Consider the following 25,343-nt stretch of genomic DNA (forward strand, 5'->3'; position numbering starts at 1 on the left):
TCAGTGGAAGCAACTCCGCCTCTTCTTTGGCCCTCTAAGTTGTTGTTTTTGCCTCCTATTGTGTTCTGTTGTTGTTGCCTGCCAATGCATGTGAAAAGTTTGCAAGTAGATTTTTGAAAGGTTGCTGGCTGAGGAGCGGCGCTTTAATTGCATTTCGCCGCGTTGCCTTCACCGCCTTTACTGACCCGGGCCACGGGACCAGGCTGCCCTGCACACCCCCTCAACATCTTCCACGGCAACATCCTTGGTTCGGCTCCTTTAAATAATGCAGCGCATTGTCTGAGCTGCTGCATCAGGTGAAAAGAAGCGTATCCGCCTCGGCCACGCCCCTAAAATGCTGGCCATAAAAACGCCCCCCTACATAGATATACTAGATTCACTCGCTTTGCTCAATTTTTATGACATAAAAGCGCCGAGACTGCCATTAAAGAAAAGTGTAGCACGCTTCTTGGCGCTGGCAAATGGAGTGGGATGCCATGGAACGGTATGGAATGGAATGGCAACGGAGATTTTTTTTAACATTTCTCGGAGCAACAAAAATTTTCCAACACATTTGCCAGGCAAGATATTCGGTAGGGACTACAGCAAAAAATAATAAAAGAAAAAAAAAAGAGGCTGCGAAGCATCTGGGGAATCGGTTTGTTTTGGCCAACTTGGTACTGGTACGGTTCAGTTTCAGTTCCAGTCGCAGTCGCCCTTTTGGCCCAAGTCATTTTCATTTTCGTTTTCATTTTGCCTTCGCTGGCAGGGCTCCTCCTGCCGACTCCTGCTGTTGTCCTTGCGCAAATAATTTCACTGATAAAGGATTTTCAACGCATCTTATGCCCGCTGTTTGCACTTTCGCAATATGTTTGCCAGCAGTTTGTTTTTGTTCATTGCCCGTAGAAGTGTGTATTATATTTTCTGTATTTTACACACAATTGCATTCAGCTTCATACAGCTCCAGAGCCCTTAGCTGCCTTTTCTCATAAGCTATTGCGAAGCAAAATGTCTGTTTAAGCAATGCTTCTTTCTCTAATGAAAAGCACTATACTGCTGGAGCCAGCTCCAATCTAAGCGTATAAATTTTGATAGTTAATTAATTAATGAACACGGAGCTGCTGCTATTATTTTGCCTCTCATTGTATTCGGCAGGAAGGATGCGCCTGTAAGTAGTTTACGCGCGTTTAAAAAGACGAAGGAGCAGCCGCTGGAGCAGCAGCCTGAATAAGACGGCTTGGAGCTGCCAGAACAAAGGAGCCAAGGGATGCCAAAGTGGAAACAACAGAGTAATAGTGGGGGAGCTGACCAACCCAGGACAAGGAAATGAATGTTGTGCAGGCCGGCAAAACGTGCCACAGTAGCAGCTGCAACAACTGCAACAGTAGCTACCTTGCGATGATTGCTGTTTGTGTTGCTGTTGCAGTTGCAGATGCAGTTGCTGTTTCTGTTGCTGTTGTGCAGTGGGCATTGTTTACTTGTTTCATAGCCGAAATGAAACTCAACTCAACTCGTGCATTTCTAATGCGAATTTATATGTTTTAACCCCGGCGCTGCCATCAAAACAGCAATCTCTTCCCTCCGCCCCAGCTCCGGCTCCAGCTCCAGCTCCGACTGTTGGCTATTTTCTGCTTTCTGACATGTCCTGCTAGTAAAATTTGTGCCCTTATTGAAATGAGCCAAAATGTACACAATGTTTGCTGTGGACCCAATAATGTTGCAGCTGTAAAAGGGCATGCACTCAGAAAAAGAGGGATTTTCAAGGAAAGTATGCAGTCCTTTAATCAGAGGTCCTTTTAAATAAATAGGAGAATATTTTGATAGGGAGCATGGTTTTTTTTTGCGTGTGTAGATTGGTGAATAGAATCGCAATTCCAATCGGAATACGAGTACGTTTACGTATCTCAATCCCTGCTCAGCCACTATAATTTCTTTCTTGCTGCCCACCCTAGCCAGCCCCCTCCTTGCGAGTACTTCGCCGCCCGGCAGATTGCCAGACTCCCTCGAAGACTCGAGTCAGTTTGTCAGCTTGTCAGCACATCGGAGGAGTTGGCCGGAACACCGAACTCGGAAAATGGGAAAAGCGATGGGGAGAAGCTGAAGCGAAAAAGCTGAGCTCACATAGCACGGCTCTGACTTGCTTTTGTTACTCATTTATTTTGATTTGTTTACCATTGCGATTTATATTTCTTCGTCCCGCTCGGCAAAATAGCTTAAGAATGGCGCAGGGGAGTGCTGGGGAGGCAAGGGGAGACCGAAAGAGCAATAAAATTAAGCTCGGATTTATTGACCCATTTCAGTTTGACTTGCTGCCAGTTGCCAGTTGCCTTAACCCCTCTCTGTCGGCACTCTTTGTTATGCATGGCAACTAAATTAAAATGTTTTTACTAATCCCGACAACTTACTCTTTTAATTACTTTTTCTTCTCAAATGAACAAAGCCGCATCGGGCCAAAGGATTCTGCTGCTCCGCTCTACTCCTTATTTGCACTCTGTTTACATTTGACCTCCTTTGTTTCTGGCCGAAATCGAAACGATTTTTATTTAATTTGCCAACCAAGCGGAGAAACCCAAAAACCTATTCTGCTCGAAATTGATCCAATTTATATGTGGATTTTGAACTTAACAATATTTTTACCCACTCGCCCTCTGCTAATTGAATCCTGCAGCAATCCTGCAGCTTGAATCCAAAGAACTGAAAATTCTTCATTGCAAATATATCCCCCCTGTTAGCTAGTCTAATAGTTTTTTGTATTTTTTGAATCAGTGAAGTTTCCCTAGATTCACCTAGACCGAAGGCAATTAAATAAATGAAGGGGTTTGTATGCGCTTGGCTTGTCAAATTTCAGATTTATTTGCTGCTCCTTTGCAGGCCCTTTCATTGTCGAGTCTCGGCTATAGTTTAGTGTATACTCAGCCAGTGGAGCATCGCATTCGCTTCCAAATACAATACAAAAGGCGTTAATTAAATATTTTTGTACAAAGGCAAGTCGGCAACCAATTACAATAGTCGGCAACTGAGCGACAATGCCAGTGTAATTCTCAACAAAAATCTCATTAAGTGGCAGCGGAAAAAGAGCAGACACGTAGAAAAATTCAAGAAAATAACTTTCTTAAAATTAGGAAATAAATTAAATACTGAAATATCATTTCTTAGGCTTAGTTCATTGTAGGTCCACAGTCTACTTCATAATATTTGAAAGATCTTAAAATATATCCCAAGTAGCTTTGATTTCTCTTGATGCAAAAGAGGAGTTTGTGAACAAGTGTTGGATGAAAACCGAGCTACCTCTTCACACTCGAAACACTTAAGCCATTTGCACCGGATCCACCTGCTCTCTTGTTGCCAAATTTGTCCCTGTTTGGCATGGAAAACTATTCCAAAGCCAAAGCGGCAGGCTAATGCGATTAGCAAATCGAGGATTGTCGATTGAAATTCAAGTGGCTGTCGCAATTAATTAATTTCATTGTTCGCTGACAGGGTCCTGTCCTGGCTTTGGGGCTGGCTTATTCGATCCGCTTTTGGGTTCAAAGTGCACTGGCTGAGCTCCTCAAATCTCCGTGCCGATGACACTCATTAACATAAAACGCAAAGGTGGCCGCAACCCATAAAGCCAGCTCACTTTTCACACTCATTAAAATGTTGGATGCTTTTCGGGTCTGGACAGTTCGGTCTCCGGATTTCTTCTTATCAGCAGCGAGGTTCAGGGTGCCGTGTACGGGGCTAGGTGTGGAATGCTATCATCTCATTTTAGGGCCTGACGTCAGCAGAGGCACTCAAATTCCGGCGACAGAAGTAAACCCTTTTCGCAGCCCCAAAAACATTTAAATGTAATCTATTATCTTAATTCCAACACAAATTGTTTGGCGGCGCACTGAGCCGGCCACGTTCGCAGTCGCGTCTTGGAATCCGCAATCGTCCTTGTGCGGCTCGTAACCCGGCTAACGAAAATAAAAGCCCATTTACAAGCCCAGTGCCATCGCCATCGCCAGTGCCATCCGCCATCCGCCATTGCCACAGTCAAGGACTTGAGCCTCTTGGCAGCCTAGCAATTCAAATGCCAAGAGACGAGGACAGCCGGCAAGCGCTGAAAAGCAAAGCTTATCGGCCGCAACGTAAATCACCCAATTTACCATAAATAAAGATACGTACATATTGTCAGCCGTGGAGCGGGGAGGGGTCCGTGGTTTTCCGTGGGGGGCGGTGAGAGGCAAAGCTGAGGCCGGGATGGTGGCGCAACCACAAGCGTGGCCACCGCCGAAAACCGAAAACCAAGAGAGCCGAAACAAAACACCTTATCGCGGCCAGGCACATCTTTAAGTGGCTGTCAACGGAAGCAGAGTGGTTGGGGTGGGTGGCTCCTCGACCGGGCTTCGGGGGGGATGGATAATAGTGTTGGGTGAGCAGGATGGGTTTGGCGAAGGATTCGAGGGCCACTACACCATTTGGCCGAACATAAATCTGCATGAACTGAACCGAGTGAACAGGCAAAGGCTCTGCGGAAAGATAAATAAATAGCCATAAAGTCAATTGGGGGATTCCCCGAATTACGAGTAATAATACCTCCAATACGGTAAGGTAAACTTTGAAATGAGTTTGGAGTTGGGCTATTTGAAAAGGGGAATTATAAACTCTTAATTATATTTACTAAAGAAAGCAACAAGTCAGAGGTCAATCCTTCATACTTCATATTTATTTGTAAAGTATAAATCATATGCTGGACTCGAACAAGATCTAGCCGAATTCTAGCTTTAAATCAGATTCAAATCCCCGTGTTAGCCATTTAATTTGGCCAGCCCTGCTGCATTCGTTGTCATTCACATTTGATCCAAGCCAAATCCCCCTCGGCTCTTGGCTATTACTCCCATGATCAGGCAGCAGGCAGGGACAGTAACGGGGGTATGGCATGGATAGGGGTAGAGGCTCCTCATCGCATCTTGCTCTTAGATTTACTTTACAAAAGCAACATTTTGCCAGTTGCGACACGCCACTCACCAGTGTCACCATCTAACCGGCTTGCCATCTACTCTTTTGCAGGCACATCACCAGGACCCGGGGCAGGAGCAGGAGCTGGAGAAGCAACAGCAACGGCAACCCAAAAGACGACAGCAGCAAATCGCGATTATGACGACGATGATGACGAGCACAACGAAAAGGATGAGAGTCACGACAACAGTCCTGGCAAAGGCAACAAACACAGGACGAACAAGCAGGAGCCGGAGAAGCTGAAGGAGGTCGTCGTGGGTGGCCAGGAGGAGAGGAAGGCGCAGGCGGGGGAGCCGAAGAAGGATGCTGTTGCCAAGCCTGCGGCAAGTCAAAAGCGTGCAGCACAAACGACACAATCGCGAAATCCCATCAGACGAGCGCACAGTGAACGGCATTTGTCGACCGCGCCCCTAGCCGCCCACGCCCACGGCCACGGCCATGTGGCCTCGTCTACACCCCATTCCCCCCCAGCCAGGACTAACCACACCCATGCCCATTCCACGTCCATGCCTTCAACTCCAGCCAGCGGGCCGGCGAATGTCATTTTAAATTTTAAGGACACAATGGCACTGCGCATAAAAAGCAACCGCAGCGACTCGAGAGATTTATTTCAAAGGCGGCCAACGGAGCCGCCTCCGCCGCCCCCATCGCCTCCCAAGGCCAAGGAGCTGCGAGGAGCTGGCAAAGGATTAGAGGAGTCGCAACCACAGCCGCACGAAATCAATAAGTCGTCTCCTTCGCAGATTCCCAATCCTCAGAGGACAGTGGTGCGAGTCGCGCCATTCAAGCAGCAAAACGGGGAGCTGGAGGTCCATCGCCTCAAGATCTCCCACAGCGAGGAGGACTCCGATCTGGGGGTGGAGCTGCGCCGCAGGCCAAATAGATTACTCCTCACCACCGGCGAGCAGGAGGAGGATGTAGCGCCCAAGAAAACTTCGATTCTGATAAGCGGCGATGATTGCTATTCCACCATGAATCTGAGTGCGGATGCGGCTCAGCCCTTGTACCAATCCTCGGTGGTGGTCAACAGCCAGTCGACCACCAGTGTTTGCATCAGTGTGAGTGGCGGCGAGGAACGCCAGGACCAGGACCATGAGCAGCAACTCAACCAACTGAACACCCTAAGGAGCCAGCAGATGGGCATAGCCATCATTCCAATACGCGGCAGCACGGAAGTCAACCTCCAGCGGTCAGTGTCCTGCATATCCTCCACCTCGAGTAGCTCCACCTCCAGCAGCAGCAGTTCCAGCGGCCGGGGAAGGACCCTCATCCGTTTGGACTACGAACGGGAGCGCAAGGGAGCCGCCACGAGCAGCACGGCCATCAACGCTCCGCCCGTTATAAGCTCCACGCCAGCCACGCCTCCACTCCCGGAGTCACCCGATTCCAAGCTGGTGCCCCATGAAACTGAGCTCCTGAAAATCCTACGGAACCCAGTGGAGGCAGTGAAACTCAATCTAGTGCCTCATGTTTGTGGTTTGAGGGCTCCAACCGCAGGTGAGAGTGGCCGATCCAAGAAAATGCAAGCCGAGGTGACTGCTCCACCATCAAAGGAGTCTGGATTCATTGCCAAGCTCCTGCAGGATCCCATGCTGGGCCAGGTGGCCGAGGGCCTCGAAACGGACACCGTGGCCGAGCTGATCGAGAACTCACTGCAAAGACTCCAGCAGGCCCGTCGAGGCATCGATATGAGCGGCACCAAAGACCACGATGACATGAACCGGCTGATCAGCGCCTCGCTGCAGCGCATCCGACTGGAAAGGCAACCCGGAGATAGCCCGGCACCCAGCCAAGCAACCAAAGAGGAGGACCGCCTGTCCAATCGCGGCAGCATCAGTTCCGCCAACAGCTTCGCCTCCGCCCACAACTACGAACTGTTCGATTTTGATTCCGGAGCCAATGGCAACGAGTCGGACTGCTACCAGAGCTGCTCCAGCGAACTAACTGCCTCGGGAATCCTCGAGGAGGAGACCGAGAAGGTTTCCGAACTGGATTTGGATGCTGCCACACGAGCCAAGTTCTATCAACTTCTGGTGGACGCCACTCTGGCGGAGATCGAGCACTCCACACATGCGGATCAGGAGCTGGGTAATGGGGAGCACCATTATGAATCTATCAGGCATAACGGGGATCCCATTTACGAGGAAATCCACGAGGTTCCGCCACCACTACCACTCTCGGCTCCTCCCCTGAACGATGCCGAGCTGGAAAAGAAGGCTGCCCGTTCGATTTTCGAGGGTGCCTCCAAGTATGATATACTCTCGTACCTGGTCGACGCCAAGGAGCGGGGCTTGGCCCGGGAGGAAAGCTTCGACTACGGAAACAATCCGAAGATTATTGAGGAAGAAGCCACCGATACTCTGAGCGAATTGGACAAACGACAAGCGGAGGAAAGGGAGAGGGAGCGGGAGAGAGATAGTGGACAGAGCAGCATGAGCTCCTTGTCGCCGCCACCGCATAGCTTCATATGCGGCGGATCGGGTGGCAAGTCCGGCAGCGATGTGGAGCGCCAGGACTCGGGAGTGGGCTCAGAGACCAGCAAGACTTCCCGCAGCAAGTACCAGGCCACGCCCACAGTGCTCCACCTGTGCGAGGACTGCGACGGAGCTGTAGAGATGCAGGTGGGCGAGGGAGGAGTGCTCTACGCCCCACTCGTGTGCCGAAAGTGCGGGAAGAAACGCGTGGAGCGCAAGGAGATCATAACGGAGATCGTGGAGACGGAGGAGAAGTACGGACGGGACCTGCAGATCATTCTCGAGGAATTCTGCCACCCAATGCTGGTGGCTGGCCTGCTCACCCAGGAGCAGCTCTCCGCGATCTTCCTCAACACGGAAGATCTGCTCGAGAACAACCAGACGCTGGCCGAGCGGATGCGGGACGCCCTGGACATGTCCCTGGAGCAGGGGGACGACGACCTGCTGACGGTGAACATTGGGCGCATCTTCCTGGACTTTACCCAGATGCTGCACGCCTTCGAGAGCTACTGCGTCCGCCAGGCGGGAGCCAGCCTGCTCCTGGCCAATCTTGAGAAGGAGAAGGAGCTGTTGCGCATTTTCTTGAAGGTCTCCCAAATGGAGAATGCCGTCTTGCGGCGTATGAATCTTAACTCCTTTTTGATGGTGAGCTTTGGTTGGCACTTCCCCATTCTTATCTAATTATGCCTTTTTTTTAGGTTCCTGTTCAGCGGGTTACCAAGTATCCCCTGCTGCTGGCCAGACTGTACAAGGTCACTCCCAGCCACTTGGACGGACGGGATCTGCTGAAGCAGGCCCAGGAGAAGATTGAACTCCACCTGAACCACATCAACCAGGAGGCCAAGGATGTGCCCACTAAGCTGTGGCGCCGTATCAGCTCCTCCAGCCCCAATAGGCGCGCCTCCTGCGAAATCGACATGATCAACATCAAGCTGCGCAAGATGGCCATTGATGTCCTGGAGTGGAACCACGACGAGGTGCGCTTCGCCATGGAGGGCAGACTCCTGTACACCCAGCCCACGGACAGTAACTGGAAGAAAGCACGAACCATCAAGCTGACACCGGTCAACGCCCTCCTGGTTACCAATGGCAAGGTTAGTGATTAGATTTCAAGAAACTAAGCAATTATTAGTATAAGTACCTATTAAAAGTCATTTATTATTAAATTTAAGCAGCAATTACTCTCGTTTAGGCCAATTAGTTCATAACTAATCCTTTTAGTTTTATTTTTTCAATTTTTGTTCCAACACCTTGGGTAGCAAGCTCCTGGTCCTTTTTTCTTTCCTCAATCCTGATCCTGTCTGGGTCATTTTTGACAAAGCCCTAGATACGTTAGGGCATTTGACGTGGAGCCAGTCGTCGGCCATGGAGATGGATGTGGCGATGGTCAGGCAATTAGCGATTGACGCTTGCAGCCACCGTCCTCCGGGTAAGGTTGGATATAACCAGAGCTGTCCTGAGCTGTCCCGGCTGCCATGGCAACGCTTTTTCCGTGCGATAAAAGATTTCAACAAATCAGAGCAGAAGCTGGAGCCGTAGCAGAAGCAGGAGCAGGAGCCGAGCCCATTGAACCGAGACCACATTCACCCTGCCAGTTATCGGTCTGAAGCACCCACTTCCAGCCCCTATTGCTCGTTCACTTCACAGACCTGGTTCTGTTTCTGTTTCCACTTTTTTTTGTTTTTCTTCTAATGAAAAGTGCTTATCCCAGCAACTATCTCTGGCCCAAAAAACAAAACCAGTTTAACGCTTCGAAGGGAAACATGGGTGTAGGCATGTGGACGGGGAGCGACATCCGGTTTGGCCCCTGGGCCGGGGTTTTGGGATCGGGGCCATAATCGTACACACGGACAGGCGGACAAACGGACATACGGACACATGCGGACGCAGTGCGTATGTCACATGTTTTGTTTGGTTTTTCTGCCCCGATCGGGGGGGTTCTGTTTCGTTTTTTTTTATGTCCCACGACGCCCTGCTCTAAATTTCTGGCCCAGGCACCACAGTCGACAAATGCTTAATTCAAGAACGGTCAGCATCTCGCTTACGGTGCCGGTTCTTTTTGCTTTTTAGTTTTTTTGAGTTCCATTTTTTAGCATGAGTCTTGTGGCTACAGTTGCTTCTTGGTGCCGCTTCCTGCGGCAGTTTCTCGGCCTGACACGCTTTGTGCGCTTGCCAAAGCCTTATCACTAACCATACAGCATATAGACAACCCATTTCATACAACGAAAATGGACGCGAAAATTTCTTGCGACAGGCCCCAGCAGGCCCCAGAGCGGATTTCTTACGCTCTCTTACGCTCATCGTTCGTTCATCTTACGCTCATTCTCGCAATAAATGTTTTCTGTTTCTCAGTCTCTAAACGGAGCGCGATGAAGAAGGTTGGCCTGCGCTTCGGTTGATCTTTGTATGTATGCGTGTCACACATTCACATACATGGGTGTATGTGTGCGTGCGATTTCGTTTCGAAGCCAGCGCACAAAATTTTGATTTTTCTTACTTTTAAGGCTTGCTACCCTAACAAAATTCGGGTATTCGTTATTTGATGAAATGACGAAAGAAATTATATTATTTTGTATATTATATTTTTTTATTATTTCAGCATACATTTTTAATTTATTTAGGAATAAGATTAAGTGTTAGTAGTAAAATGTTTTCTGTATATATATTTTTACGAATCATTAAAAATCAATATACTGAGAAAGTGTCAGAGTATATTTCGGTCGGAGTCACTTAAAGCGCCGTTTGCTTTTAAGTTTTTGTTGTTCTGCAAGAGGCTTGTGCATGCCTACTCTAACGATGGAATGATTTTTAGGGGAGGGTGAAGACGGGTGAAGAATTAAATTACTTTTTAAAGTTATTATATATAAGGAAATATATATAAGGAAATTATTAAATTAACGACAATAATTTAATTAAATCTCACAATAACCCAAAATATAATAACAAGTGCCTGAAAAATTGTAAACAAAAAAGGTAAACAAGTCCATCAGCTGTTTTCGTGTCTTCACCCTCCCCTAAAAATCATTCCATCGTTAGAGTAGGCATGCACAAGCCTCTTGCAGAACAACAAAAACTTAAAAGCAATCGGCGCTTTAAGTGACTCCGACCGAAATATACTCTGACACTTTCTCAGTATATTGATTTTTAATGATTCGTAAAAATATATATACAGAAAACATTTTACTACTAACACTTAATCTTATTCCTAAATAAATTAAAAATGTATGCTGAAATAATAAAAAAAAATAAAATAAAAAATAATATAATTTCTTTCGTCATTTCATCAAATAACGAATACCCGAATTTTGTTAGGGTAGCAAGCCTTAAAAGTAAGAAAAATCAAAATTTTGTGCGCTGGCTTCGAAACGAAATCGCACGCACACATACACCCATGTATGTGAATGTGTGACACGCATACATACAAAGATCAACCGAAGCGCAGGCCAACCTTCTTCATCGCGCTCCGTTTAGAGACTGAGAAACAGAAAACATTTAATGCGAGAATGAGCGTAAGATGAACGAACGATGAGCGTAAGAGAGCGTAAGAAATCCGCTCTGGGGCCTGCTGGGGCCTGTAGCAAGAAATTTTCGCGTCCATTTTCGTTGTATGAAATGGGTTGTCTATATGCTGTATGGTTAGTGGCCTTATCTAGGATGGACCCCAAGACACCAAAAGAAATTTAAAATTAAAATTATAAGAAGGATTAAGTAGGAGGATAATAGCTTACAAATATAAAGATTAGGAATATTATAGCAGATAGTATTTTGCAGAAAGTTACGAAAATGTATTTGTATATCATTCATTATTAAAAAAATCTTGTAATTTTAAGAAACTATCTTCAAAGTGTAACGAATAATTTTGGATATTTTGGAGCAAATAAAATAGTGAAATATTTTTCTCAGTGCTCTTCCCCCACATCTATTTTTCAGTTGTAATTTTGTTTAGTTTCGTTTTACACAATTTTCTATTTTTTCTTATTTCTGTTCTTTTACTTCCATTGTCGTCGCTGATGGTGCTGCTCCTGGTGTCCTGGTACTGGTACTGGTACTTTTTTTATGAAACACCAACCGACATCGACGACAACTAAACCTGAAACAACTACAACTAAAACTGCAACAACAACAAAAACAACAACGATAACAACAATAGCCAAGTGCCAATTACAGGGCAGAGAAGGCCATGTCGGAAAAACTGAATTTCCCGAAGCACACGGGCATCCGCGAGGCCTCGCTCCTCCTGGTAAAGGAAAAGTGCGGACGCTACACGCTGATCCGGGAGCCGCTCTATCTGGACAGATGTGTCGTGTGCAGCGAAGCGGATTGGGATGATTATTTCGAAGTGCAGGAAATTTCATCGAAGGACACATTCATATTCAAAGTGAGTACGAGAACGAGTGTGGGTATCACTATCGATGCCAGGACTCCTCCTGGCCCTTTGTTCCCCTCCAACAGAGCAAGCCAATCCTAGTTCATAGTCCGGTTGAGTTGGCTTTTGAATAAGTGAGAGCGCCCTGCCTTTTGGCTGTTGAATGCCAGTGTTTTAGCTTTGTATGTTCCCAGCTTAGTGGGGAAAACGAATGGCTTTCCGAATGGGCCTGGTCGGAATGATACTTTTTCTTTTTTTTCCTTTCATCGTGAAGCTGCGGTTAATAGAGCAGCGCAACAGGACAGCAAAGTGGTTTCGAAATGGTGTACTTTTCAAATGGTTTTAATTAAATTTGTTTTATTTCCTGTACCTTTAATTTAATTATTCAGCAAATTGAAGCCTCGGGGCTAACGAAATGTTTATCTCAGAAGGCATAAAAACATGTTTTGGAAGTTATTGAAAAATATGGCAAATCCTTATGAAATTTGTAGCTGAATCAGCTTAAAGGGCTTTCCCCACAATCATCTTGGAATGTAATAAAAGTCAACCATGGATAGCTTCTTCGTTGGCACTCGCATGCTCATAACCTTTTCTAGGGGGATTCCAACGAATTCCTCGGAGTGGGCGTGGCAGCACAATGAAGAGCTTGCCATCAGATTTACCTGCCGCTTCTCTATGCATCATATGTATGTATTTCTGGGTTTCTCGGGAAAGTAAAGCAATTTTAATAACAGACAGAGCGCAAAAAGCGTATGCAAAAATCCATTTCAAATCTTTGCTCGTCTAATGCTTGTAGTATCAACCATCCAGCCATCCGACCACCCGACCATCCAGCCATCCACATTTTAGTCATGCAAATTTTTTTTTGTTCATGGTTTTCGGTTCAGACCAGGCGGCTAAGCCGTTCGGGGAGTGGGTCTGGCAGAGGGTCCGGGGACCCCCAGGCAAAGAATCTCCTTTCAGACGCGCTCAGGCAGCGCACGTAGAGCGGCTGCCAAAATGAATGACATTTATTGAAATACGTTATATAAAGAATGAAAGAAGAACGCACGGGAGCGCAACAAAATGGCTGCGTGAACGAGCGCCGGGAAAGGGGGTCAAAAAGAGATAGCCAGGGACGGAGGGACAGTGACGGAACAGACAAACGAACAGGATTATGTATACACTTAAAAGGAAGGATTACAATTTGGATGGCTTTTACCTTTAATGACTCAAAGATTAATGATAGAAAATCAATATTGCAAGGCCGGAAACACTTTCATAAAAATATTCAAAGAATCGTTTTGGTTATTGCTGTTAAAGGATATTCTAGGGATCATAAAATAGATAAGAGATTAATAGATTATTTAACCCTAAAAAAGTTTAAAAAGAGATTGAATATCTTCAGTAAAATTTTAAATAGTTTTTCATTGGAATTCTATAAATTTTATATAATTTCAAGAGGTAAGAGGTGACCTTTTTCGAGTGTAGGGCGTAGGCATTTTGGAGATTGTTGGCGCATAAATTGAAACGTTTAGTTCCGGCCAACTGAGCAGCTGACAGGCACACACACACACTCATGCATGACCTGGGAACCTGTCAAAATGACAGGCGGGGGTCGCCTGGCCCAGTCAATCAAATACGTCTAACGGGTTTTCACGCCGCTTTATTTATTCACAGGCCGAGGACGGAGTGCGGACGAAGCAGTGGTACACGCAGCTGCAGTACCACGCCCAAGGAATGGGGGCGTGGCGCAAGAGACGGAACGCCCTGGCCAACATCATGATCAACGGAATGCTGGCAAGGAGCTAGCCCATCCAACGCGACATAAGCCCCCCCAATGTATGCCCCCAATGTATGCCGATTAGATAGCGAATCGAAGGACGTAAAACTCAACAATTGGTTATGCATTTAATGTGTATTTATGCGACAATAACCGACGAGCGATTTCGTAATTATAATTTAAGTGATAAACAATTGAATCGAGCACGCATAACGTTAGTTAGTGTTTACATAATAATACCTATACCTATACTTATATCTATACAACTATACTCTGCATAACCATAATACGTACATACACACACGAATACCCTGATTACAATGCAATAAAATACCTTACATTAATTAAACACTCGAAATTGCGTAATAATTGAGAGGCGATTCGTTTTAGGGCCACCCCATAAATTGTACCCCTGGCATGCCTATTGATTTCACCTGGCGGAGCTCCTCAATAAATCTTACCAGGCTGTATTATTTTTAAATTCAGCCGCAAGATTTATGTGAAGGAAAATTATACTGGCGCATGGAGAATCCAGGCCAGGCACGCACGTGGCGGCCCAGACCGACATAAGTCTAGAACAGTCGAAAAGTGCTTGGCCGAAACCAAAACCAAACCCATAAACACACACACTCGGCATGGTAAATATTTTTAGAATTATGCCCGGGCAGAGTGGCACTGGTAGAGTACACGGCGAGTTGATTAAGCCATTTTAAATCCAATGAACTCATATTTGGTCAACAATAAAAACCCTCAAGTGGCAAGGGCTCGGATTGGGCAGGATTGGACCCAGTCCCACTCTCTGGGCTTTATTATTTGTTTAATTACACAAACAACTGGGCAGATTATTATGGTTAAACACGAAACGGTAATTGTTATGGCCAGCAATTGCTGCGACAATTGTAAATGGGCGAAAATGTAAATAAATATGTTTGTGAATAGGCACTGCTCTCTGTTCATTTATCTAGTATATCTGCGGTTCCATCTGGTTTAGAATCTTTAATCTATGGTCATATTTTGCTAATGGATTTCGGTACAATAATTCCATAGCACACATTCCGGGGCAACCGACACTGTGGTTATTAACTTTTCATTAGTTTATTAAATCCCCAAACTTTATTGAGCACGAGGTATCCTCGGCTATTTATCTGGTTTCGATGCCCAGGCATTTCAGATGCCAAATTGTTTAATGGAAACACTCGACTCTGTCCGTGCTCGTCCTTGTTTTCCCTGCGGTTAGCCATCCGGACAAATATACCAACACTCCGGACGGCGGACACGATGAAATTAGTTCGGCTAAGGCAATGCGAAAATAATTTCCAGACTCGCCTGCGGCGCATCAAAGCCTTTGATGGCTTCCGTTCCGTAAATTATACTAATACGCCACGTAAACAAGTTCCAAATCCTTTAAAGCTTCCCATGACGGCGAAACTAGGGAAAATTGAAAAGCACCGGCAACGGCAGCGTCTATGGAAAAATCCAAAGGAAAGCAAATGCAAAAGCAACAGTAACGTTTTGAGGAAAATGTTGCAGCAAAGGGAAACTGCATGCTGAGCGCAATTATGCTGGACAAACATTTGCCAGTCAGCCGAACCAACCAAGACTTATACAGTGAGAAAATAAATAAATATTTATGACTTGTCCAACTAAATGATTATATTTTCACTTTGTTAAAATAATTAAATGACTTTAAAAGTAAAAGAGTTGTCAATTTCTTCCCGGAATACAAATAAAACGGTTTTCATTCTATTATTTTTATTTCAAGAATCATATTGGCATTAGACTTTAAAATAAATTCTTTATTTAATAAAAAAAAAAAAAACCTTAAAAGCACATTTCTTGCTGTGCACAGAAAAAACCATCTTAGGATGGGGGAAATGGGTTTGGAGGTCGGTACTTAGCATGCACCTTGGCATATACACACACTTAGCCCACGGCCGGGTCTGATGGCACTACTTTCCGTGTGCTTCGATGCTTGCCAAACACAGACGGAGCCTGAGTCTCCGGCCAAGTCAGCTGGAGATGTTGACTAGGTCGTGAACGTGTTATAACAATAGGATGTCACGATGGCTGGCGGGGAATGGGGCAGCTGGGGATGCAGAGTCGACCTGGGAGATGGAGCGACATCAGCCGACTAGCTAGCGACTAACACTAACGAGCAGTTAAACAAGCTTAAGATTTGCCGACACAAATAAAAACAGAGTCGGAGACTGGGAGCTGGCTGAAGGCACCGGCACCGGCACCGACCACTACCATTTCCCCTCTGGGCCACCCAAATCCTGGCCAGAATTGTTGGCAACGGAAGTGCGGATCGGCGCGCAATAACACAACCAAGGCACGTAGCACAAACACGGAACATTATATTGTATAAGCAGACTTCATTACGGTATTTAAACAGAATATCCACAAATTCTGACATGCCAACGCTGCACCATGGGTCGGAATCTATCTTCGGCTTATCGTATTAATATATGGAGTATACTATATCAGTAGGTTTTTATCCGGCTCGTGGCTGACATTAAAAGCAAACCTCAATTGCATTATCCATATGCTCAGTAATTGCTCTACCGCCGTAAAATCCATCGGTTTTTTGTGGCTGATTTTCGACGATTTTATCGCCGGCCCCATAAATTCAATTATCCGCGTTCATAATTCCAGTATTAACGGGTCCGGTACCCCGGAAACACCTTCGCTTAACGCTCCCTCTCCCCGCCGAATTGATTTTCAACATCAAATTTAAATGGAAGCCATATAAGCATCAATGTTATTGGAAAACTTGCCAAACTTCAAACATTTTCGCAATGAAACTTTTGCATTTTACCCATGGTGCTTCGGGGCACACGCACACACGGAAACCCACATCAAAAGTCAAATTGTAAGAAGTTGAACTATCCGAGGACCACAACGTCCTCCATCCGTCTCCGTCTCCGCCTCGGTCACCGTCCGTGTTTCCCTTTCCGACCGAGTGAACGTCTTGTAAAAAATGCATCACGTACGGCGAAGGTTGGCGTCTGATTCCTGATTCCCGGCGCCCCATGCCTGGCAATGTGATTAGGCCCCAGGCACCGAATGCACAAACTTTTCCGGAGGAGTGGAAGCCCGCACAGACACAGTCCGAGAGGGCGGCACTGACAGCACGGCTGTGGCCAAAACTACGGTTGGGCAATAAAAATTTGTCGCCGGTCCAATAAATGTAGGCTAGCGGCTTACCAAGAAGCCCAGCGCGAAAAAACACTAACCAAAAACCATTTCATTGCTGTATTTAAAATGCCGCAAACTTGCAGCAGCACTCTCGCCAAAAAAAAATAGAGAAACACAATGGAAAAACAGGTGAGACAGTTTGGCTGCAGCTTATGCCACGGCACCTGCCCCGGCTACTGTTCCAGTTCTGAGCCCGGCTCCTTCTTCGCCCTCCGCAAACAGATTTGAAGTAATAAAAAATTGAAATTAAAAGTTCCACTTCAGTTGCCCGCTTTCCCGGTCACCGCGAATAGCAATGGCGATGGCGACACAGTTTTCACACGAAATAGGTCGTAAAAATTATGACCGAATCCCTGGTTAAAGGCCACAGGAGCTGCCGCCAGAGATGCTAACCGGAGGACAGATATTCGGTTAAGATTTTAAAGTAACGAAGGGATTTTCTTATCATTAATGTAAATTATAATTCTGAAATTTGGCATAATGACAATGAAGGTATTTCACTTTCCAAATTATTGGTTTACAACTAAAGATAAATGAATGTAAACATTGCTGCAGTGCTTTGATATAAATCTAATTATTAACAACAGACAAGCATTTCATATTATAAATCATAGGTTTATGGTTTAATATTTTTGTAAAAGTATTTAAAATGGTATGTATACTTTAATGAAATAGTCATTCAATTTGCATCTCTGATGTCCGGTCTAAGCTAAAACCTCCTCCTCCTTTTTGTTTTCTCATCCACTCTAGCTGGCCGCTCAATGAGGTCAATGGGCAGGCATTTCATTTCCATAATTTTCATTAGTTCGCGCTTAGAGCAAATCAAACAAATCGTTTATAAGGCAACAAAAGAATTCTTAATTGTTCGGCCTTGATGTCAACTTTTAAATTCGTGTTTTGTGACAGCTCGCGTGTGGTGTGTGGGTGTGCATTTTGATTTTTTTTCCTAATCCAAATTGCTGTGCACACACATTCAGCATATTTCACACATCGTAGCCGACAGAGAGCACATAAGAATAATGTGTGACACGTTCGGGCATAAACCGAATTAAGTATACGCCGCGTTTGCCAGGCAGTCAGCCAGCTAGTAGGACCAGGCCCGGAGTCTGACCCGCAAAACTAACCGCACACATACACATGCCCACACGTAAACACACTTTCGCCAAGTCGCATCTTTATGCGTTGTAGCTGCTCCAAAGTGGCAAGCAAACACGCTTTCGAAAGACAGGCGCCCTTCCCTCCCACTTCCGGTGGCACCACCGCTGTCCGTGCAGCATGTGCTAAATATGTATGAAAAAATAACTAGCTTCAAAATGCTGGAGTTGTTATACTCTCGAAGCGGCATATTGAATGGGAAGGATGTCACCTTTAAATTAAATTATTTTCCCACAATCATAACTTGGACTCCAGTCAGGCAATCGATTCCCTGTTTAATAATAAGGATATTTTTGGGAGCCGGACCAAAGTGCTGGCCCAAATATAGCCACCATTAAATTTAAAATTTATATTGCATGAAGTGGTAAAAACACGCTTCCTTGCTTTGCAAACACCGGACCGAAAATATAAAACCCTCTGCTAGGGTATACAAAAAAACGAAAGAGTGTGGCAGAAAGTTTTTGTGCGCACGCCGTGGAAAGGCCAACGTCTAAGTGAATTTGCCATAGTCAAATTTTGTGCGGCTGGCCCCGGCATTGCCTTAGGTCAGGCATTAAGGACGAACTCTGGGTTGCAGAGTAAGGCATACGGAATATGGAATACGGTCTACGGGACCGGACTGCGGGCTACTGGCTCATTCAGAGCGCCTTGCGTGGAACTGCATGAAATTTGCATTAATTTGCGTGGCCAGCTCATTCAAACAATTTCGGCTCTGCAGCCCACACACACAATAAAATCCCAATCCCGAATTATTAAAAAATTTCAAATAAATCACAAATTTGGCCAACTTGCAGCCGTGCCCACAAGGAGGGGAGGGCAGTTGGACAACAGATGCCGGCGAAAATCGTGAACCGAGTTCAGTGTGTCAATCGACCTCGAGCTCGGTTTTGAAAAGCCGAGTGGTGTTTGCAGAGAAATCTGCTGACAAAAGCGCGGGCATGAGCAGTGACTTGAGTGACTCGCAAAAAACTTAAGAGAATTTGAATCCTGGATTTCGAGTGGGAAACTCTGGGGCGCCATATTTCCAAGGGTGAGAAAAAAAGGAATTTTCATTGGAGACTCATAGGTATGGCTCCATCTAGCAAAATTCCTTGCGAAAATGATTTGGAAACTTTCAAAGTTTTTCTTTAAAGCTTTGAACTCAAGTGTTGAAAAATGTGGAAAGAAACTAAGACGGGATTGGATTTGAAACCAGTTAACATTTTTCACTACCAATTTTGATATATGTTGCTATTAAGCGATAATAATATAAATACTTTTGGAAAAGATTCAGTAGTAGTCATTCAGATTCAGTATTCAAAAGTCTTTTTTATTAATTACTTCTTTATAACAACTTGTCCGTAGCTTATTAGTGTTACTAGTGTAGTTTTACTAATAAGTTACTCACTAATTACTAATAAGTTACTTACTAAAGATTTTTTTGTCTATCGATAAATACAAAGTTGGTATTTTTCCAAAAATACGAGCAAATGTTCAGAGAGGATGCAGAGATTCCGGTGGAGTCGGAACTCGCCAAGCTTCGTGTAGAAACTCCTACAGCACAACCTGGGGAAGAGGCCTATGTTCCAATCCAAGGATCAAATTATTAATTTGTGTCGTCCAAGGTTTCCAATGAACCAACGTCTGGATCCTAAATGGGAGATCCCTTGACGCCAAACCTGCAAGCCAGGCGGAGGTCTGAATCTGAGTGGTGATCAGAAGGCCACGAACTAAGCCTTAAACTGATTTGCTTATCTGGCTTTCATTTCTTCGAAGATACCATTTCCACTTTCATGACATTGCTTCAATTTCGTTTTTTAATTTTCCCCATTTTTTTTATTCTAATTTGCCAACTTTTGCTCCTTCCTGCCAATAACTCTGCCAATTGGAAGCCGATTATGAAATAAAGTACTGAAGATCCTCAAAAATGGCTTTGGACATCTAGCCAAAGATTGGAAAATAATTTGTCAGCTTTTTATTTCATTTAAGCTTTAACAAATACGTTTAAAATAAAGAAATAACCCAGATCACGAAATAAAATATAAACATTCATAGCTCAAACTTTTTACCCTTCAATTTAATTTAAAGTTTTAGTTTTTAACCAATTCCCAAATCGACCTTCTGTTAGCCGGCAATTGGCCGTTGACTGGATGGAGAGGGTCAACGGAATCCTTTAAAGGACGTCAATAGGCTCTAAGCGAAACTCTGCTAAGACGCTAAGATGTTTGCTTAGCTGGCAGGAGACTTTAAACTTGGGGGAATTTGCATACATTAAGGGTGCTTTGTTATTTTGTTAGCAAAAGGCAATTCAAATCCTTTTACTTCCGCTTTAGGCAGCAACGACTACGGCACAAGACAGATGCGACTGATAGCAGGATTCACATTCGCACCACCACCCACCTCCCATCGTCCTGAGCCCCGCCCACCAATCCATCCGTATTTAACGGTGACGCGTGCGTAGCGTATAAAGAAAAATATGATTACATATTGTTGTATTTTGCAAAGGCGGGAGGACCGAGGAAAAGGGTTGACATTTATTTTTATATATATTTTTCCTTCAAACACCGTGTCAGAAAGCAGAGAAGGGCCACTTGAAGGCAATCAACTCTGGATTCCTGCACAGAAATAAATTTGTTTTCCATAAAAAATATATCCAGCACTCAATAACTTTTAAAACTTGCAAGTTCATTGGCCTTCTGTAAAAATTATTCTCAGTGTAGAAAACTAACAAACAAATAGGCAACGACACGAATTTTGCCGACAACAAGGACAACAATAGCGGCATTCAATTTTTAATATTTGCCTTGCAAATTTTCTATAAAATGCATTTGTTGTCTACAGGACTGCGACCGCCCGATACCCGGTCCCGGGAGACTTGCCCGGATGCCAGGCTATGCCTATGACGAGGGGTCGGAAGAGCCGGAGACACACTATCGCCCCCAAACGGGCAACCGGAAGCCGCCAGCGCCGCGCCAAAAGTGGGAAAGTGAATGGAGCACGGCAATGTCAACACATGGAAATTGCAAGGACAACGAACAAAAAGACGAAACGGCGAAAAGGAAAGCCCAAAACGACCAGGACACCAACTATGAACTGGAATGATATTGCCACGGAGCGGAGAATGGCTTAGTCGAAGTGGTAGGAGCGTTGGGCTAGAACCCAGCCTCGTGTAAGGACGAAGGAAATAGCTGGCCCGGGCGGAAGTAATAAATTGGTAGGTAAAAAGCTTGTCGCCAACGCAGACACCGGCAAAAAGCGGCACGCGATGCCCAAGACAAGCCCGAAACTCCTACGTAGGCGAGGAGTAGAGATGCCAAAGGATACATTATTTGCCCATGAGGTTGCAAATTAATAATAAACGTCTGCAAAGCAAATTCATAATTGACTTTAAATTTGGTTTGAAGAGAAGTAGGGGAGGTTGTTATAGATATTAAACTAGTTGCTAGTAAACTCTTTCATTTAGGGTAACTATAAACCCCAAAGACAAAAATACTGTTTGATGAATGGTATATTTTTTAAAATATATTGTTGCACATCTTCTTTTTAAAGTTTTAACATATTTTTTAGTTTGCGGGTGCTGTACTATATGGGTGTTGATTATATAAGTGTGTGGCTCTGAATATTGACCATATTGAGCAGCCTTTTATATTTGAGTTGTAGACTTTTAATCTGTTTGGACTTTTTTAATAGCCACACTTGTTATCTCGGCCCCTTTCAGCTCTTCGTCGGTGGTGCCATTATAGATGTGCTTTAGATAAAGGTTGAAATAGTCCGTATAATTCATTGGCGTGGAGATCTGGTGCTTTCGAACCGGAAGTCGAGGCGAAAGGGACAGCATGCTGGCCCACTGGCCATCGCAGAGGTCATCGTACCTCAACAGACCCACCTCGTGACCCCCCAAGTCCCCGGGACCACGGCACATCGGTTGTTGTCCGTCCCAGAGCTTAAGAACAAACTCTCGAATCCACCTGGCCAGATACAGAGCTCTGCAGTCGCAATGCCAGGGGTTCTTGTCCAGCTTAACCGCCACTAATTTCTCCAGACCATGCAGGGCTCCAGTGGGTAGATACATCAGTTTGTTTGAATCAATCCGACTGAATCAGTAAATAATAATATCCAATAACTCGGAAAACAGTCATGAACTTACATCTTTTCCAACTCGGTTAGTGGTTCGAAGGCCCTAGCATCGAAGTTTTTGAGAATATTATTGTTCAGCAGGAGGACCTTAAGATGGCTCAGTCCTCGAAAATCGCCAGCCTCCAAGGTGGTCAGGTTATTTGAAAAGAGGGTCAGTCTGGTGAGGGCACTGACATTTAGAAATAGATCCGCTGGAATACTTGACATTGAGTTCTGTCCCAAAAACAATTCATTCAGATTCTTAAGCTCCAGAAACGCACTGCCATCGATCTGTGTAAGGTCCATTAGAATCAAGTGAGTTATGAAAGAAAACAATACCCACATGACTTATTCGATTCATGGTCAAATCCAAGGTTTCCAAGTTGACCAAGTTATTGAAAATGGTGCCAGAGATGGATGAGATGCGATTATTGTGCAAACTCAAAGTACAAAGATTCTGCAAGCCCGCAAAGAAGTCGTCATCAATCTTGGCTGAAAATGTATTTAATTAAATAAGAGTTTCTAATTTCCTTATTATAATCATCTTACCTATTTGATTCCATCCAAAATCCAAGGTCTTTAGCTTGGTAAGATATCGAATGCTGCCGGAATTGAGCTCCACGATTTTATTCCTGGACATATCAAGCTCTTCCAGCATTAGTTGATCTCTCAAGAGATTTGGAGGAAAGTTTGAAATTTTATTATCGCACATATTGATCACTGTGAGCCGTTGGGCATGGTAGAACATGGATTCCGGAAGGAGGCCTATCTCGTTCTTGCTTAGGTCTAGAAGATTGAGGTTGCGCAGCTTCCAAAAGGTTCGCGGGTCAATGTCCTCCAAATGGTTGTTTTGGATACGTCTGCAAGAATTATAAAATTTTAAAAAGGTTCCATTTTTACACGTTTATACAAACAAATTCAACAAACTATCCAAATCCTGGAACAAATCAAATGGCAAAAAATCAAGAACGTTGTTGGAAATATCCAGCTCCTTGAGAACCGTCAGTCCTCGAAAGGTATCCTTGTGCAGGGTGGACAAAATATTCCTAGAAAGATCTCTAATAGAAGGTAAGGTTACATCATCACCATCATTGAATTTGAATACAAATCTAGCTTACATGGTCACCATGTTCATGGGTATAACCTGGGTAACCGGCACAGATTTGAGGTTAGTGTTCCAGCAGATGAAGCTCTTGGTATCCGGATTACAGCGGCACACTCCGGACGTACAGTGATTCCACTCGATTTCGCTGCCGGTGGTCAAACGCCAGACGGGCTGCTCCACGGATCGCAAACGGCTTTCGATTTGGCGCACACGCTTCACCAGATCAAAGTTGGCCAGATGGGACATGGCGTTGACTTCTCCGCTATTAGCATCGCCGTTTGATGGACCATTTCCCTGGGGCCTTGGGGGTTTTAGGTTCGAGGCCTGGGTTCCATTGGGCATCGAATTAATAAGCATCAGGAGCTGGGAGACAATCGCCAGGGATTCGCACGCATTCAAGCTGCAGTTCCTTGTGTCCGAGGAGATCAGGGGCAGAAGATATCTCTGGCGGAACTCGTTCAGGCTCTGGGCAGTCAGATCCTTGGAGGGTGGGGCAGCTGCGGTCACCAGCGATCCATCCAACAGCAGGACAAATCCAAGTACTCCTAGGACTCCCGGCGACATGGCACCTCCAATGGCATTCGACGTTCTAAAACGACTAATCCGATGGGAGGCTGCATTTATAGCCGCTAAATTCGAATAATTTGCGAAAATTTGCATTTACTGCAATTACCCTTAAGTAGCTCACAGCGCCGCATGGCGCACATTTTGTGCCGCAGAAAAATGAAGCCCATCTTACGGTCGCCCATGCCGCATCGCACAAACCACGCTCTTCGAAATCTTAGGGGTCCGGCTGGAGACCGAAAGTCTTAGTGTAGAACATTTAGGCTTGTTGGCACGCTAAACGATCAGTTAGATACTATTCTTCAAATGTTCGGGCCTTTTCAATTTGTAATTCGACAAATTTTGAGGTTTTCGAAATTTTTTTGATCAAATACAAGTTAGCGGCTCAAAAATTTTGGAAGGTCTTTATATTAAAGATGCTTTATTATTTTTAGAGGAAGATATACAAAGAGTAGTTATTTTTATCGTGTTAGGCATAAAAAATAACAAAAAAGATTAAAATAATTGTTTTAGAACATTTTTATTCGTTGGTTTGGAACCAGGGATCAAACTCATTACCGATAGATGGCGGAAATTCTGGGATATTTACAATTTTTTTAAATTGTATATTATCTTATATTATAATATATTATATTATATTATATTATATTACATTATATAAGACTACAATTTGAAAGCGTATAATTTTTGGCGCCATCTAACGGTCGAACTTTTGAGACGCCATCTGCGTGCCAAAATTTGAAAACTTTTCCGGGATTTTAATGTTAAAATTTAACAGAATGTTGTTCAACATTTCATATTACATATTGAAAACAAAAAAATTTATTATAATTTTTTAATACTCTTTTTTTAGTGTACAAAAAAATCATTTTAAGAATATAAATTATTTAAACATTTAGAGGAGGACATGATACTTTTTTGGACGTTTTAAAAAAATAAAGAACTGAAGAATACCAGTTTTTTGACCAAAGAGTTCAAATAAATACTAAAAAATTCTTTCAATCTTACTTTATAGTAATCTCGTTTAAACATTTTTACAAAATTTATTTGTGCTGTGGTATATTTTGCAATTTTTCACTAATTTTTTATCGTCAAAAATTTTATCGAAAAACGTCAAAAATTTATCAACACTGAGAAATAAGAAATCCCACTTTGTGGGCACGGTGGGATTTTTTAAGTTTAAATTGAGCTCCTGAGCGTAGCTCACGTCCATCACGAGCGGCGTCTTCGGCGCGTCCATCGGCAGCGGCGGCTCCACCGTCATGGGCGGCGTCGTCCTCCTCGTCAATTAATTCCTCCCAGGTCATGGGAGTCATCGGCGTCTTTGGCGTCTTTGGCGCCTTCGGCGTCTTCGGCTCGTTGGTGGTAACGATAGTAACATTCTAGAAAAAAACAAATTAATTTTTAATAATTACAAAATAAACATTAAATACTTACGCAGTTCGTTATATTAAACATATTAAAATGAAAATTATATAAATAAAAATGAACTGAAAATGAAAATGTTGCAAATTTGAGCAATTTGTAATTTCGATTGCAATGACGATAATTTTGATTGGTTCCAGTTCATGAACCTTTTATCGAACGACATATGTATCTTTGATTCTTTTAATGTTTAAAAGACTAATTAATTTGAAAAATTGTTAGTACTAATTTATG

The 25,343-nt window shown here is 44.3% G+C and overlaps 2 protein-coding genes across 2 annotated transcripts in view; one reads left to right on the forward strand and one right to left on the reverse strand.

Moving 5' to 3' along the window:
• The window catches only part of RhoGEF64C (Rho guanine nucleotide exchange factor at 64C), a 102,424-nt gene extending 88,496 nt beyond the window's left edge, over positions 1 to 13,928 (forward strand). The window contains exons 7-10 of the mRNA XM_070279796.1: positions 5,017 to 8,084; positions 8,138 to 8,533; positions 11,590 to 11,817; positions 13,465 to 13,928. Coding sequence (XP_070135897.1) covers positions 5,017 to 8,084; positions 8,138 to 8,533; positions 11,590 to 11,817; positions 13,465 to 13,596 — 3,824 coding nt within the window. The 3' untranslated portion in view covers positions 13,597 to 13,928. The remainder of the gene's footprint in view (positions 1 to 5,016; positions 8,085 to 8,137; positions 8,534 to 11,589; positions 11,818 to 13,464) is intronic.
• Positions 13,929 to 21,544: 7,616 nt separating this feature from the next.
• LOC108121083 (platelet glycoprotein V) lies at positions 21,545 to 25,142 on the reverse strand. The gene is made up of 8 exons (XM_043213969.1): positions 25,122 to 25,142; positions 24,892 to 25,066; positions 23,134 to 23,749; positions 22,930 to 23,073; positions 22,565 to 22,875; positions 22,359 to 22,507; positions 22,047 to 22,306; positions 21,545 to 21,993 (listed from the first exon to the last, which is right to left on the reverse strand). The coding sequence occupies exons 1-8, from the start codon at positions 25,140 to 25,142 to the stop codon at positions 21,564 to 21,566; spliced, it is 2,106 nt and encodes a 701-aa protein (XP_043069904.1). The 3' UTR covers positions 21,545 to 21,563.
• Positions 25,143 to 25,343: the final 201 nt, after the last annotated feature.

Source organism: Drosophila bipectinata, chromosome 3L (assembly GCF_030179905.1).
Source record: "Drosophila bipectinata strain 14024-0381.07 chromosome 3L, DbipHiC1v2, whole genome shotgun sequence".
NCBI classification, from domain to species: domain Eukaryota; kingdom Metazoa; phylum Arthropoda; class Insecta; order Diptera; family Drosophilidae; genus Drosophila; species Drosophila bipectinata.

Bases quoted from the DNA above. Each gene is read 5' to 3' on its own strand.
- LOC108121083 (XM_043213969.1), bottom strand. From the start codon at position 25,142: ATGTTTAATATAACGAACTGC. The intron at 23,074-23,133 runs GTAAGCTAGATT...ACCTTCTATTAG, and splicing joins CCCATGAACATGGTGACCAT to AGATCTTTCTAGGAATATTT. The intron at 22,876-22,929 runs GTTTGTATAAAC...TAATTCTTGCAG, and splicing joins TTGGATAGTTTGTTGAATTT to ACGTATCCAAAACAACCATT.